Source organism: Phacochoerus africanus, chromosome 3, assembly GCF_016906955.1.
Source record: "Phacochoerus africanus isolate WHEZ1 chromosome 3, ROS_Pafr_v1, whole genome shotgun sequence".
Lineage (NCBI taxonomy): Eukaryota > Metazoa > Chordata > Mammalia > Artiodactyla > Suidae > Phacochoerus > Phacochoerus africanus.
The window spans coordinates 169,501,151-169,517,834 of NC_062546.1; the positions used below are offsets into that span (position 1 = coordinate 169,501,151).

Genomic DNA, 16,684 nt, shown 5'->3' on the forward strand with positions numbered 1-16,684 from the left:
CCTTGGCTCTCGTATATATTTACTTCTATGGTTTTATTTACTTATTTATTGTCTTTTTAGGGCCAGACCCACGGTATATGGTGGTTCCCAGGCTAGGGGTCGAATCTGAGGTGCAGCTGCCAGCCTAGGCCGGAGCCACAGCAACACCAGATCTGAGCCGTGTCTGCCACCTACACCACAACTCAAGGCACCTCCTGGATCCTTAACCCCAATGAGCAAGGCCAGGGATCAAATCTGCATCCTCATGGATGCTAGTCAGATTCATTTCTGCTGAACCACGAGGGCAACCCCACTTCTTCTGTTTTAAATGTTTGATTTTCAGAAGTGTGTTTAGGAACATGTGAAAGATGATGGTGTCGACTAAAAAAAATCCACAACCTGAAAGATGAGAGTTAAGTTTTATTTGGGGTGAAATAAGGACTTGAGAAGCATCTCAGGTAGCCTTAAGAAGCCACTCTGGGAGTTCCCATCGTGGCTCAGTGGTTAACGAATCCACCTAGGAACCATGAAGTTTGATCCCTGGCCTCGCTCAGTGGGTTAAGGACCCGGCGTTGCCATGAGTGGTGGTGTAGGTCGGTCGCAGACGCGGCTCAGATCTGGCGTTGCTGTGGCTCTGGTGTAGACCAGTGGCTACAGCTTCGATTAGACCCCTAGCCAGAGAGCCTCCATATGCCGCAGGTGCGGCCCTAAAAAGACAAAAGACAAAAGACAAAAAAAAAAAAGAAGAAGCCACTCTGAGGCTGTGAGGGAGGAGCTAGGTTCTATAGGAGTCTTTGCAGCAAAGGACAGTAGCAGGAACAAAAGAGGTCTGGGTTCACTGAAATCATTCCTTTGATATGCACATCAGCTATCCGGGCCAAGCATCCTGAGTTTTCACAGACTGCAGGACTCACCTGCTTTCACCATTGGAGGTGACTGCATTTACAGATGACTGTGACATTCTTTATCCTTAACTACAGCCAGGGCTGAAATACCACCCAAAGAGGAAAAGGGGGAATATCCGGATGTGATGGGGGGCGGGGGAGGTGTATGCAGCACACACTCATTTTACCAAAGTTTGTTGCTGCTCTCCTGAAGGTTACCACCAGTCACAAGGAGCAGACATTACCATGAAGGATTTTAGTGTTTTTCTAGGCATGAGGAGATGCAAGAATTGGGCACAGAAGATCTTCTAAAATATCTGACCTGGAGTTCCCGTCGTGGGGTAGAGGAAACAAATCTGACTAGGAACCATGAGGTTGAGGGTTCAATCCCTGTCCTTGCTCAGTGGGTCAAGGATCTGCGTTGCTGTGAGCTGTGGTGTAGGTTGCAGACACGGCTCAGATCCCGCATCGCTGTGGCTGTGGTGTAGGCCAGCAGCTACAGCTCCGATTGGACCCTGAGCCTGGGAACCTCCATATGCTGTGGGAGCGGCCCAAGAAATGCCAAAAAGACAAAAAAATAAAAGTAAAAATAAAAATATCTGACTATCTGAAGGCCTGTTCTTTCAGTTTTCCCAGAGCACAGAGTGCCTCACTCCTGGTTTCCACCCTGAGCTCCACTCGGGGCGGTGCTGCAGGTTTGTTGCTACAGTGGCTCATGTTTGACTCCACAGAGAGGCTGATGGCAAGTGCCAGACTTCCGTTCACAATAGCTAAGATTGCTATTTCAAAATTACAATGTCCCACCTTCTTCTATCTCTATAAACATTGATGGAGTTTCACAACATACTTCTGGGAACCTCAGTATGACTGTCTCCACTGTGCCTATAAGAGAAGCTGAGGCATAAGGCTATTTCTGTCAAGTTTCCAAAAATACCTCCTGAGCCAATGGAGAAGAGAGCCTGAGACAGAAAACTATCTGTGTCCTCACTGAAAACACATCTTGTATGCATCTGGAGTCTTGGGGGTGGGAGGCGGGGATTTGGGGAGAAGAGGGAGTAGATTGCAAAACCAGAGTTGGCTTTTCGCACTTGCTACTCCAGTCCTAACAAGGACATCTTTGTAGAAATGTGTACTCAAATAAAGAGGCTATCAAGGTGATTACCAGGATGAATTTTTACTGGTCTGAAATGCCTAGAGTGTGCTTGATGGCTTCAAGATTGACTAGGTGGTTTTTTAAGGCCTTTCTAACGTTATTACTCTAGCCAGTGAGAGAGTCATGGATGAATTATATTCAAAATGTTTACCTTTCTTTTTCTTTGCCTTTCCTTTCCAGATCTATGCAGTTCGATCAGTTGTTCCCAACAAAAGCAATAATGAAATAGTCCTGGTGCTACAACAGTTTGACTTTAATGTAGATAAAGCAGTGCAGGCCTTCGTGGATGGTAAGTATAGACATTCCCTGAACCTAAAGTTGTTAGAACTAAATATTCTGTCTAGTCTGTATTTTTTTGCCTTGAATGAATTGAATACCAATTATTCATTAATGCTTAGTTTTCATAAACATATGCTGGGCATTTAAAAACACATCTACATATGAAGAGCAGAATTTGGAAGTTCTTCCTCACTGAGGGAAAAAAAAAAAAAGAAGAATGTAGATAGTTTCCAAAGGATACCTGCTAATTCCATTGTCTCTCCATCAGTTCAGTTCATTATTAACCGTGTCCTTTACTTGATGGTGGCCTTGTTAATGGAGGCTAATTCCTGATCTGGAAAGCCATTTCACCTCTTTAACTAGCATAGTTCTACTTGGCCTTGTGACTGGAATCCCTGAACTTGATGCTTATGTAGTCTGAGAGGACTAGTTTAATCTTTGATATCCTTAGCTTGTGATGATTTTGAGGTTGCCTGAACTCACTTCATCTTATCTACCTCTGGAACCTTTTCACTGTCTTAAAAAAAAAAAAAAATCTTTTTTTATACAGCCCATTGCCCGGGATGTTATAGAATCTGAAGTCTCAGGAATGTATTGGCGCTGTAACTGCTTAACCCATTTCTTTACATTGCCTGTAAATTATGGGAAATTCTTCCCTCCTAATCAAATAAAGCAAGTTCTACTTATGAACAGAGATCTCATATTTGTCCTTAGTTATCATATGTCTTCTTTCCGACCATCACCAAAACTTCTCTTCTATAAACATGGACTAGCTAAACATAATCTGACCAAAAGTTCAGAGAAGATCTATCAGCACATTTCTCACTTTTATCCGAGTTGTGCTTTATTTGTTGAGGACATTTGATTTGCTTACTGTCCTAGGAGGAGAAGAATCTCCCTAAGTTTCTTTCTGCATATAGTATAAATGAATTTCAGGCAAGGTCTTGGCACCAGGCACCACCTCACCCTCTGATATCTGCAGTCAAGGTTTAGGGCCCTGATTGAATTTAAAAAATGATTATCATTCAAAATAGACCTGCAAGCCGAGCCACAGTGCATAACTGTTTTTCCTGCTTTGTACACTAGCAGATAGAGACTCTTTACTCATAATAAACACATACAGAGAATGTGATATTAATCTGACTTTGCAGCATTTGGTGCAGTTTGTCTCCAGAAGAAAATTGGGGTAAATGTGCACATCCTGCCTCAGATAAACTCTCTTTTCAGGTTTCACTTGTCAACATCACTCACATGGGAAAAAGCTTTAGGACAGGAAAAAAGCTATTATTCTCATGCTTCCCCACCCTGACTTGGACTGAGGCCCCCACCTTCTCCATCATGAAAGTTTTTATTACAAAGTGACCCTGATGAGATGCACAGATGCTCAGAACTGATGGGCTGTCATCAAACCCGTTCGTATTTAAATAGAGCCCCATGTTTGTCCTTCGTGAAATTTTCACCTTGTCAGTATCGAGGTCTCATTTTTAAAAACTCATTGATTGCTGAGAAACTTCATATCACTTTGGATGGGGACCAATGGGAAAACGTATCTCAAAATCACTGAAAATCAGAAATATTTGTTAGGAATCATTTATAAGGCACACGAGAAGCACCCTCTCTGAGTGGCTTAAAAAACTCCAAACAGTTTCAGTATAATTAAAATTTAATAATAACAGTTTCAAAATTGTCTGTAAACATAAGTATTTATTTCTTCTCCAGAATTCCTCTCTAAAAACGCACCCGAGTTGCAAATAGAATCTATATCAAACTATGAAAATTAGAGGAATAATTGAATATTGCAATCAAAAGCAGAAAGCAACTCACCTCCTTTCTCTAATTAAAAAGAACAATACTTAACACTTTTTAAAGTTTCATTTTATTTGGAAAACAGGTCGAGCTATAAGAACTACCCTAGGAGTTCCCGTCGTGGCGCAGTGGTTAACGAATCCGACTAGGAACCATGAGGTTGAGGGTTCGGTCCCTGCCCTTGCTCAGTGGGTTAACGATCCGGCGTTGCCGTGAGCTGTGGTGTAGGTTGCAGACCCGGCTCGGATCCTGCATTGCTGTGCCTCTGGCGTAGGCTGGTGGTTACAGCTCCGATTAGACGCCTAGCCTGGGAACCTCCATATGCCGCGGGGCGGCCCTAGAAAAGGCAAAAAAAAAAAAGAACTACCCTAATGATGATTAGCCACTGGTGTGACTTATCAAGAAAACTAGTGAAAATGAATTCCTACAGTTCTTCAAAAGAAAAGAACTGTGAAACATTAATTCTCTGCGCAAATTAGAGAAAGACTGGCCCAGTTAATAAAAAGTCTGAATTACAGCTTATTTTAAGTGCAGTCTTACTATTTTAAGTACATGTAACTCAAAAAGCCTAAGAGGGGCGCTGAATTGGAAACTCTGAATGGATGGGAATAATTAGGCTTTCTAAACATTAGTCAAAGCAATATGGCCTTCTGCTTATCTAACAGTGACAGTAGACCCAGTAATTGGGGCCCTACTAATTTGAAGTCTCTTATAAAGACCAGCCCGAAGTTTATCTTTGTTTGGCCAACACACTCATTGTAGAGAACTATTAGTGTAATGAGATTGTACGAGAATGCTTAAAATTGTTAAAAGAATACATTTACGAGCTCCTCTTTTAGAAGTACCTACTTAAATGAGCACAACCGATCTACTCATTACCCATTAACTTATGGTTGAAATTACCCCCAGTGCAGTTGGAAGGAGTGAAGCACTTAGACTGCTTAGTAGACACTTATTGTACCTGATGGATGGGTAGGCATCTCTTTTCAAATATTTTCTAGCTTAATCGGGTCAGGCCTTTCTCTGAGTCTGTGGGATCCCACGTATGCCGGGGAATGGCATTGACAGAACCTAGGACTCAACTTATCGGATGAGCTTCTTTTGTCTCAAAGTGGAACCTCCAAAGACTGCATCCCATCCCTAACCACAGTAATGAGGGCAAAACTACCCTCAGATCATCTGTCCTCCTTTATTGCCTTGCAGGCTGTGAGCATGATGAGTAGAGGCAGAAAATGAACAGGAGTGGCCAAACAAACTGTTAGGATTCACATGGTTAATAATATTCTAAATCCCATGTTTGGCCTGGAAGATTGTAGGTATTTTGACTCATATATCAAGTAGAACAATTTTAATTCTACCTATGGCAATGAAGCTATCAGAAAATTCTCAAGATATATTTCATTTTCTCTAAGACAACATAATGATTAAAAAAAAAGTAAGCTTCATGTAGTGGGGCTTAATACTTTGATAAAACCAAGATCATGCAGTGAATTAAATGAAACTCTGGAAATAAAAAACGAAACTGGCATTTTTATTAAGGTAGGAGGTAGCAAAACAAATGAAAGAGCCGGGGGAAAAAATCACTACCAAGGTGGAAAGACAGAGATGAATTTTGCATAGTGTTTTATTATGTGAATACACATTGAAGATTCTTTGTCTTTGTCTAGGCAGTGCAATTCAAGTTCTTAAAGAATGGAATATGACAGGAAAAAAGAAGGTAAGATTGATATTGATTGTAAATTAGTAATGTCTTCCATCACAACCTTCGTGGTGGTTGTTATTTTAACAAGGCTGCCAATATTGTGTTTCTTTCAGATGCCTTAATGTGTACACCCAGGAAGCTTCCAGATTCGTGACTCTTAAATTATCAGCCACCCTCACTCCTAATGCCCTTGTTTTCTGTTCTAGTGTTTTGAACCACCAGGTGTGCTTTAGAAGTCCTAGAGTTTTTCTTTTTAAGTATTAAGGCGAGCCCAAACGGAGAATTCAAAGGACTCTAGACATTAACTTGCCTGAACGTATCCTGGAGCACAAAGGAAAAAATTAAGGAGTGTTTTAAAGATACTTGAAAAGCTCTAAATATTTTTTCACATGTTTTTCCAGCTGAGAGAATTGGTCCAGGGCTGCCCCGAGATCCTTTTTTGCCCTGAGTTACTAATAAGCTAGATTTTTAATAAAGGAAGGGGAAAAAAAAAAAGAAAGAAAGAATAGAAAATACCTTAAACTCATATAAGGAAGAGACCTCTGTTTTCTTCTTGTGAACCCTGGCAGACTGCTCCTTGGGAACAGAGGGAAGACTTTAGTCTGCCCTATTCAGATTATTTAGCCTTCTTGTTTGGTCACACAGAGTCTGACTTCTGGGCACATGTGAGGTTTGCAGAGCATACACCGGCCTTGGTTTCTGGCACACACTGTCCTGATCCTGTGAACTCTTAGAGGCACTCACTACTCCTGTAAGGTGCAGCTTCCTTCTTGGTCTTCGCCTGGACTCGGTTTCATGATTTTCCCCAGAAGTCTGCTTCTCTCTCCAAAGTAACTGCCCCACCCATTTCCACCCTTCCCAGCCAAGCCCAAGTTTGGGAATCTCATTCCAGGATGTCCTACCCAGTCTCCCCTTCCCCCTGAGGGAAGATCACGGGCCTGCAAAATGGGTTTTAAACAAACACCAAAAAAAGCAATACTGCTTTCAGAAAATCCCTGACATTACTGAAATTATTCTTTCCTCCTTTTTCTCCTCCTAGCTTCATGGAGAATAGGAAAAATTATGAGATCTCCTTTTTTTTATTTTGCTTTTGTATGCCGCCATCTTTGACAGTCTTCGCTTATCTCTAAATCATAGCTTCCCAGGCTCCTGTGTGAGATGAGGATGATTTGCCAGTGATTGAAAGGCAGTATTTATATTTCCATGGAAAAATCTCAGATGTGTGGTTTGGGCATTAAATTTCTCTGATGTTAAAAAAAAAAAGGAGCAGACACAGCTGCAGACCCAACTCGTTACCAAGCCTTCCTCTGAGAGGTTCAGTGGGAAATGGTCTCTGCAGACCAGAAGATGTGGGGCTTGAGGAGGAAGAGGTGCCCCTGAGCCTCCCCTTCACCCAGTGAATGCGCTTCTCTGCCCTGAAAGAGCCCTTACTCAGGGGCATGATTGTGGTTTCAAAGGAAAAGAAGGGGAGTTGGGAGGAGAATTAAGAGGAAAATGTTTCTTTTCCAAATGCGTTGAAGAACAAAGCCAGGCTGGTATTTAGCTGGCATTCACTGATGCAGGAGGCAGGACAGGGTCTGTCCTGATGGGTCTAGTATCTGTTCTGATTGGCTGAGACCTGTATCAAGGCCTACAAATCGTCAGTTATCTAAAATGCAGGGTTGCTGTGATTTTGAACTACTTAAAGGGAAGTCTTGTAATGCCGTTCAGCCAGGGACTGAGAGATCCAAGTGTCCTAGCAGACCCACATCAGTCTGGCGTGGCTTCGTGGCAGTTGTCCACTCCAGCTTAAATATTCCTGGGGATGATGACGGGATTTCCTTGACAGGAACAGCAATCCAGGGGTCTCCTGATTGGTTGGTGCCTTTTCATTGACCCAACTCGGACTTTGCAGATCTGACTGCTCTTCCTCATTTTGCAAGGGCTTGCCTGCCTTTTTGGTACCAGCCCTCCCCTCAGCCTCCCCCCTTCTCCCTATGGCTCAGAGCCTTAGTCTTCCCCCTCCCCCACCTCCATCACCTTTTTAAGAAATGAGAGTTCTTGGGAGTTCCCGTCGTGGCTCAGTGGTTAACGAATCCGACTAGGAACCATGAGGTTGTGGGTTCCATCCCTGGCCTTGCTCAGTGGGTTAAGGATCCGGTGTTGCTATGGGCTGTGGTGTAGGTTGCAGACATGGCTCCGATCCTGCGTTGCTGTGGCTCTGGTATAGGCCGGCGGCTACAGCTCCGATTGGACCCCTAGCCTGGGAACCTCCATATGCCACAGGAGCAGCCCTAGAAAGGCAAAAAGACAAAAGAAAAAGGAAAGGAAAGAATAGAAAGAAATGAGAGTTCTTCTCCAATGGTACCATAGCTGAACGCAAACTCTTCCAAGGCAGTTATCCCAACACTTTGCTGTGTTACCATTCAGAGATGTAGTGGTGAGTCTGCTCAAAAACTACGTCAGCTATTTAAGCCATTTCCTGCTGTTTTTTCCTTTTAAAGGAAACTTTTTGTTTGCTATGTTTGTGAGGTAAAAGTTTAGACAAGTCATTGTAAGAAGATATTTATATTGATTTGGGTGGCTAATAAAGATGTGGGTGTTTTCACCCATTCTATTAGAAGAGAGAGAGAAAAAAAGGGGTGACATACCTTATTTTGCTCTCTTGTATCTCAAGGGTGTGAGCTGAATAACATTACCTTCTCATTTGTTTCTGATTCTAGAACAATAAGAGAAAAAGAAGCAAGTCTAAGCAGCATCAAGGCAACAAAGAAGCGAAAGACAAGGCGGAGAGGCCGGACGCAGGTCCCCTGCAACCGCCGGCGGCGCCACAGATACAGAATGGCCATGTCAACGGCTGCGAGAAGGACAGCTCATCCACTGACTCTGCCAGTGAAAAACCAGCTCCTGCCCCTCGTGAGAAAAAGATCTCGATACTCGAGGAACCTTCAAAGGCACTCCGTGGGGTCACAGGTCAGCCTTTCTTAAGTAAAGTTGCTTAGGAAGACATGGAAAAAAAAAAGATGCCCAAGGGCCCATTGGGACAGTCATTGCAGCGGTTGCTGTTGTTGGAAGGGAAAGGTGGTACTTCCGCAGTGTCCACAGATCCAAACAGTCTTCCCGAAGGATGGCGGGGGCAGGGAGGCAGGTAACTGGGCCAAAGAGGAAGTGTGCAATCTAGCTCTGCACTAAGAGTGTTTGTTTTTATTTTTTTAATCTAAAAGATATAGTCCTAGTCTATAGTGGGATCATAAGGAAAATGGAAATTCCAGTTTAAAGAAATTGTCCTTCAGATTTCCATTGTGGCTCAGCAGGTTAAGAACCTGACTAGTATCCATGAGGATGTGGGTTCAATCCCTGGCCCTGTTCAGTGGGTTAAGGATCCAGTGTGGCTGCAAGTGGCAGCATAGGTCACAGATGTGGCTGGGATTTGGCACTGCTGTGGCTGTGGTGTAGGCCAGCAGCTGCAGCTCTCATTTGACCCCAAACCTGCAAACTTCCATATGTCACAAATGCAGCCCTAAAAAGCAAGAAGAAAAGAAAAGAAAAGAAAAATTTTCTTTCTAAACACTTTTGTTGGGTAAGGGAGGAATAAATGGCAATGAAAGGAAATGTTTAAAGGGTAGATCAAATTATTTTGACTCCTGGTGTCGTATATTATGTAATAGAATATAACCTTCCACGGTGTTTGAATCTGGAATGTTAATTATTTGTGCTACAGCTGTATATTCATTACTCAGCAAAAGCCTACTTCTTAATCCACTGTATGATCTTTGGGTCATCATTTCATCTCTGATCGTGTCCCATTTCCTTTGCACAAAATAAGGCAGTTATCCCAGAATCTACTAGATTGGTGGCCTTCAATACTATCTGACCCAGTGCTCCATTTTAATATCAAATCCTAAAATCAAATTCATAAATCTTATACCTAGAAACAGAATGACAATCGCATCAAAATTTTAAAAGTTCAAGAACAGGAGCTCCCATCGTGGCTCAGTGGTTAACGAATCGGACTAGGAACCAGGAGGTTCTGGGTTCAATCCCTGGCCTCCCTCAGTGGGTTAAGGATCTGGCGTTGCCGTGAGCTGTGGTGTAGGTCACAGACGAGGCATGGATCCGGTGTTTTGCTGTGGCTCTGGCGTAGGCCGGCAGCTACAGCTCCAATTCGACCCCTAGCCTAGAAGCCTCCATATGCCGCAGGTGCAGCCCTCAAAAAGACAAAATAAATGAATAAATAAAATTAAAAATTAAAAAATTAAAAGTTCAAGAACAACTAAAAGAGAAAGCCTAATAAAATGGTCAGATGTTCACACCCACTTATAATGAATCACTTTGAACTTGAAGAAAGACAATAGTCAACTGGATATTGTGCACACTGTTTCTTTACATTTGATGTGTGAAATAAGAACTAAATAAGTATATTTTTATGTAGACATGGGGTCACTGTGAATGCAAGTGCTACAAATTGACAAGTGCTGACTGTCAGCTCAAGTACTGTGACTGCAGTGTGGTTGGCCATGTGATTTTCCAAATGGTGAAAAACGCTTGGCAAAGTTCTGAACACGAGAGAGTATAATTTTCTCTTAATCTGCACAGTAGTTGAACCCTAGAAATCCAAGTACATCTTGGAAATCCATAGGACAACTGTTCAAAAATACTTTTATGTGCCCCGTGTTTAGGAGGAGATGAGAAAGTTCAGGTCACAGGGCAATTCTTTGTTGGGTGGGATTCCTGTGATCGTGAATCAGCCAGTGTCCTGCCCTCCAACACCCACCCATACACAATCATCTTGATAAATTTTAAAACTGCCTTGTTTTTCAAAATGCCTCCTAAGATCAACCAAAGATGAATAAGACAGTGGCTCTACCTAGAAAGAGTTCGGTCTAGCGGAAAAGACGGGTGCCAACAGAAACTCACATGGTGACCAGTACTGAATCAAGGCTACCATGAGGAAGCATTAAATAGCAGATACCATATAACACACAAGGAAGCTTTTACATTGATCACAAAGCTCTCCTTTTCTTCCGCAACACATTCCCTAATGACACTATTCATTGTGAGCGCTGTAATTCAGATCATCCTGACTACACAACGATTTCTTAAAACCAAACACAAAAATAACCTATTTCTATTTAGAACCTGGATTTTCTAGTTGTTGTTTTTTTTTAATTCAGCTTTTCCTCTGCCTAACAATTTTGAGAATGTTTTGATTTATAGTCAGGGTAGGAGAAAGAAATTAAATAATCGAGTGGCAGATTCCCAGCTTTGCTTGTGATTGCTTTCACACGAATTACTTTCAAAATCTAATTACTCAAGGTGCTGTTGTGATATCAATCACACCCTAAAAGCCGAGTACATATATTTGTTCATATACTTATAATTTATACCTTCCTCCTAAAACAATTTCGGTAACTCTATCCAGTATATGACATTTGAGGAAATGCAATATTGAAGTGCCTCACTTCATAGCTGCCTTGAAAGTTAAGTAGCCATCAGACAAGTTCTCTGTACGAAGGAGGCTTTTGTGAACCTCCGATCATGAACCTTTCGGTGAAGGATACTTTATTGCACTAAGAGCCATCCCAATATCTCTCTGGTTTTATAACTTTAGTTATAAAAGATAACTATAACATTGTTATATAACTTCATTATATAACAATGAAGGCATTGATGTTATGTCAGTATTATTTGTTAATAATTAGTAATTCAAATCCTTGTAATTTTTTCTGTTAAGGAATAAAGGATGAAAATGGAAGGTTACTAGAGTTTTGTGCAAAAAGAAAGGAATCCTCCTGGTTGACCATTAATTTCATTAGCAGGTCACTTGTAATTATAAATTTTAAAATGAGTTTATAACTAGTTAAGTTTTCCTTCCCAAAGATAAGGAAGATGATTCATCGGAAAGTTAATGCCGAAACTGTCAAATGACTCTGAAATGCCTGTGCAGTTTCTCAGAAATCCTGAGACCTTGGCTAGATATATGTCACAGATGAGTTTTGGGTCTTGGACATTCTGCACCCCAATTTAAGTAGAGCTTTGGAACTGGAAAGAATGGGAATGATCCCTTAATCCCCTCACTTTATAGCCGAGCACCCTCACCCCCCATGAGAATCTGAGAAGACCCCCACCCCTGGGGTAACTCTTTTTAGTGAGCAAAAGCCTAACTCAAACCCAGGCAGTTTTACTCATGCAATAGGGAGTTACTGCTAAAACCACCGGCTCCCTAACTCCTAAAAGATGCATAATTGTAACATTAGGAAAAAGTAATCATAACAAAGCAGGATAATGATATTCTGTACTTGAGTGGGTTCAAAGTAAGCCTGAAAGAAATCTCCCGTCTGCTAGTGATGGAGTGTTTATCAAGCTTTCCAATAATGAAACTGGCTCAGGAAAGCCTGCCCCGAGTGCCCAGCTGGGCAGCAGGCTGTGAACATGTGGAACGGGTATTTTATCTTTTATAACACCTTGACATTCAAGATCTCTCTTTTTCAAAGTTTTAAAAGTATCGTTTTCTTAAAGTTAGCTTTAAGATATATGCAGGTGGTTCCAGGGTGTCAGTGTGACTTCCCACATGAAAAATCACCACCACAAGCATCAACGTTTCAGGCTGTAAATAGAGTACTGCCGAGTGGGACAATGCTGCATGTCAGCACAGAGCTCTGAAGTTGGGGAGTTTGATTTAAACTTAGTACAAAATTACTTTTTTAAGCCTTGGAGTAGGTTTTTTTTCGGGTTTTTTTTTTTTTTTTTGTATTTCAGAATTTTTGATAACAGCTTAAATTAGATCCTTTACATAATCTGACCAGGATCATCTGCATCCAAGTACAAAGTCAGACCAGGAGTAGATCAAGATTTATTTTTACCAAAGGTAGTGCCCAGGATCATTTTTATTTCTGAGGCTCCATCTACATGGCTAAAGCACATTATGACCTTAGGGTTCAATTTTCCCAAATGTTGCTCCTGCTGTTTTTTTTTTTTTTTTTTTTTTTAAGGCTCAGATTGCTGGAATGTATACGTGCTTATCACTGTATGGGCTAGATAGGAATGCAGATTCCTGCGTTGTCTCTCTCCCATTGGACACAACTCCCATCCAGTAGAATAGGAGCAGGATCCTGGACCACCAGCTGGCTCCGTTGAGATATACTTAGGGGCGGGCACCTCTTGTTGGCTTCAGCGGGCTTCCTTTACATCCTCTCATTTTGTAAAGCTTCCTGGGAAGCCAGCTCTTGGGTTCCTCCTTCCTTGTCTCAAATAGAAGGCCCCGTGCTGTGTTCGCTGATTTCCACAAACCGGACTTACCACTCTGCCCTGATGGGAGGGGAGCAGCCCCGTCGGTTTACCTTTGCAATGCAGGGTCTGCGGATGGTGTGCCTCTGCCACAGATCTGCTTTCTCATTCTCTAGGTGAACTGAACCAAAGGTGAGAGAAAGGGCCCCATTATTTTAGACTATTAGCCCCTTGTCCCTCTTTTGCGCTTCCTTTGTAAAAACAAAAAAAAAAAAAAACAGTTTTACAATATTTTTATGGTGTGAGCTCCCCTCTAGGATTTCCAAGCAGATTTTTTAAATGCTGTGGTTGGCCCCCCTACAAGATTATCTCCCCTGCTTCTCTAAACCCTGTTTTGGACCAGAGGATTAGAAGAGCTCAACAAGAAGAAAGCAGCTTGCCGAGAACTTTAATAGAAAAGCCAAATGTGTATATTCCAGGATTTCAGCCGTGCCCGCTCTCAGATGGAAGCAGTATAAAATCAAAGCTAAGATCCAGGGGCTTTAGCATTAAACATATTTGGATTCACATCTTGGCATTGTCACTTACTAGGTGTGTGGCCCTGGACAAGCTAACCGCTCTGTGTCTCCTGGTCCTCACCTGCAACGTAGACTGTATGACTCCACTTGATGATTGTGGGGAGTGGTAAATGAGAACTGTGAAGCGATTCGCACAGCATCTGGCACAGAGTAAACCCTCACATCATTTCTTTATCTATCTAGGGAATATTTGAGGCATCTAACCTGTGCCTGGAATTCCTCTAGAAAAAGTAAGCAAAAGAGAAAAGTGTTTGCTCTCGTGGAGTTTATGTTCTTTTTCAAGAAGGAGGAAAAGAGATGCGTAGGAAACCAGAATGCAGCTACAGTACATGTACAGAATGACACTACATGCTATGAAGGCAGCAAGTAAGAGAGAGACTGGGGCAGGCCAGGGGTGTGGGCAGCAACTTCAGACAAGGCCATAGGTGACATGAGTTGAATGAAGAGGAGACGCTGGCACTGAGACCCAGATGCCCCGCTCATACTCCCTCACATCAGGCTATCTCCGTCCAAAGAGCTGATGTTTTATTTAAACCTGAATTAGGAATTACTTTAGCTGAAGCCCTTGGAGAGTTAGAACCATTGGTTTTTCATTAAAAATATAATATTTTTGTTAGTATCTATAGCTGACATTTAGTCCTGTCATGTGGACAGGCATTTTGAAGCTTCTATTTTAAAGCACATAAGCACATTTATCATTATTTTCTCTATTATTTTGGGCATCTAAGGTCTTGACGTTAACTCCCATTTGTTGCTGTGGGCTGTTCAGACGCAAACTCAGCTCCAGCAGCACTGTGTCTGGACCTTTCGGGTAATAGTAGGGGAGACCTTAGATTGTATTTTCAATGACTGAGACCTCTGCTTCCTTTCTCCGTGTGTCATAAAGCAGAAAGAGACAGAGACAGACGTAGGATGTAGTGACAGGAGGGCACAAGATATATAAAACCCCTCAGGTATTTTTTTGTCACCTGGGTACAGTGAAATCCAGAGCCCTCCCCCTTCTCTTTCTCATTTAAAAACTACTTTTGCTGCATCCCTACAGCAGAAACACAAACCTGCTCATCTCTGAATAGCTGATACCTTCCCAACTTCCCACTCAAACCTTGTTATGGAGATTTCAGTTACAAACAAACTTAATTAAATGTAATGCACTCCTTACAAAAAATACAAGGCCTTCAATTTTTTTTTTCCCTTAGTTTTGAAAAAAGATCTAAATGCCTCTCTCAAAATGCCTTGAGAATTAAGCCTGTTTTTCAGGGAACTAAGTCTGTGAAACAAATCAAGTTAACATGCCTGCCTTGTGTCATTGACAGGTTATTAATTCAGTGACTTTATTATCTACTCTCTTTTAATGTAAATAAACCTGTAAGGGTATTGTGATACAGGAAACCTTGTAAAGACAATGTAAATTAAACAAAAAGATTGGTTTCCAATCAAAAAGTTACCAGCTCTGTGCCCTCTGAGCTGACCAAGTTTTACAGAACGTGAATGAAATAGCAACGTCTATCCGTGTTTGATAAAGAAGTCAGGAAAAGGCAGAACTGATGGACAGTCTGTCTTCTGAGTAAGCCTATCTGTTTTGGTGTCTGTTCCAAAGTTATTGGTTTCTCAGAACATCTGTTAATTACTCTGTCATGTATTGATAAAAGAATGATGAAAGATGCAAATTAAAGTGGGTACTAACTGTAGTGTGAAAAAGAGTTTTCTTGGGGCTTCATCACTGGACTGTTTTTCTATAACATCTTAAGAGAGTTACCTCTGTCTCTGCTTCTTCACCTCTCTTCTCGACCTATTCATTATGGCTTGAAGCCCCGTCACTCCCAAGGGTTGTTCCCACTAGGTTCACCATTGGCTTCCATGTGTTCAGTCCAGCAGACATTTTCCCAATCTTTACGTTGCTTTATCCTTTCAGCAGCATTCGAGGTTGCTGACCTCTCTGTGTTTTCCCTTGGGTGTCTATGACATGGCCCTGTCCTGTTGTTCCCCCTTCGTCTTCATTGCTCCTGTTTCCTTTGAGGGTTATTCTTCTCTAACGCGCCCTTAATTATTGAGGCTCATCAAGGGTGGATTAGTTCCAGGTCCTTTCTCATGTAAAGTTACACTCTCTCCTTAGATCACTTCTAGCTTTTATCGTGTATGCTGGCTCACAAACTCTACTTGCTGAACTCCAGACTCTTACTTGACATATTTCAAAGCACTTTAACCGCATGCTCCAAACAAATGGCTGCTCTCCCTTCTCAGTCAGCTTTCTTTTAATGTTACTGGTCTTACTGGACCGTCCATCTATTCTGCAAGCTGGAAATCCAGGCATTGGTCATGACATCTTCCTCAACCCCAGTAGCCAATCCATCATCAAGTCCTGTTGATTTCCCTTTGCAAATATTCTGGAAACCCATCCATTTTTCACTGTCTCTATCTCTACCGCACCATCCTCTCTTGTCTCTGCTGTGGCAATGGTCCGCTCATTCATCTCCTAGCATTCACTCTGTTCCCCTCTAACTCATTCTCTGTCCTGTAATCTTTTCATAGAACACATTTGAACTCTTAAGATAAAGACCAGAAGCCTTACCCTGGCCTGCCGGCCCAGCATATTCTGCCTCCAGTGTCCCATTCCAGCATCATTGCAGGGTGTGTTTATTCTAGCTCTCTGCTTCGGCCATACTGGTCGCTTTTTAGTTACTCATACTGGCCATGTATACCAGTCAGGCAAGTCAGGAGATAGAAGCCACATGGGTTATTTGAATAAGAGGTGTGTAACTAAGGGAGAGTTAGGGAGAATTGCTAACTAAAACAGTAGGAAGTGCTTAATTACTAAAAGGGGTAAATGAGGACTCTCAGGAGTATAGACATGGCAGGAGAACAGTTACCATCTCCAGGAAGACTGGACAATGAAGGAACTAGGGCTGGGAGAGTCCCCAACCCAAAACAGAGACTCTGACCTCATCAAACAAGGTGTGTGGTTAACAGAGGATCATGCAGCCTTGTAGTGGCACAAAAAGAAAAGAACAAAACAAACAAAAATAAAAAACTTGCAGGGCCTGGCATGAGCTGTTCTGTAGAAGAGGCTCACCCTGGCCACACAGTGTAGTAGACTGGA

The 16,684-nt window shown here is 42.1% G+C and overlaps 1 protein-coding gene across 5 annotated transcripts in view; it reads left to right on the forward strand.

Annotated features, from left to right (window-relative positions):
* Positions 1–16,684, forward strand: part of SPATS2L (spermatogenesis associated serine rich 2 like) — a 182,307-nt gene that overhangs the window by 113,590 nt on the left and 52,033 nt on the right. For all 5 annotated transcript variants that reach the window (XM_047773174.1, XM_047773173.1, XM_047773172.1 and 2 more), the window contains 3 exons: positions 2,197–2,305; positions 5,769–5,818; positions 8,506–8,755. In XM_047773174.1, coding sequence (XP_047629130.1) covers positions 2,197–2,305; positions 5,769–5,818; positions 8,506–8,755 — 409 coding nt within the window. The remainder of the gene's footprint in view (positions 1–2,196; positions 2,306–5,768; positions 5,819–8,505; positions 8,756–16,684) is intronic.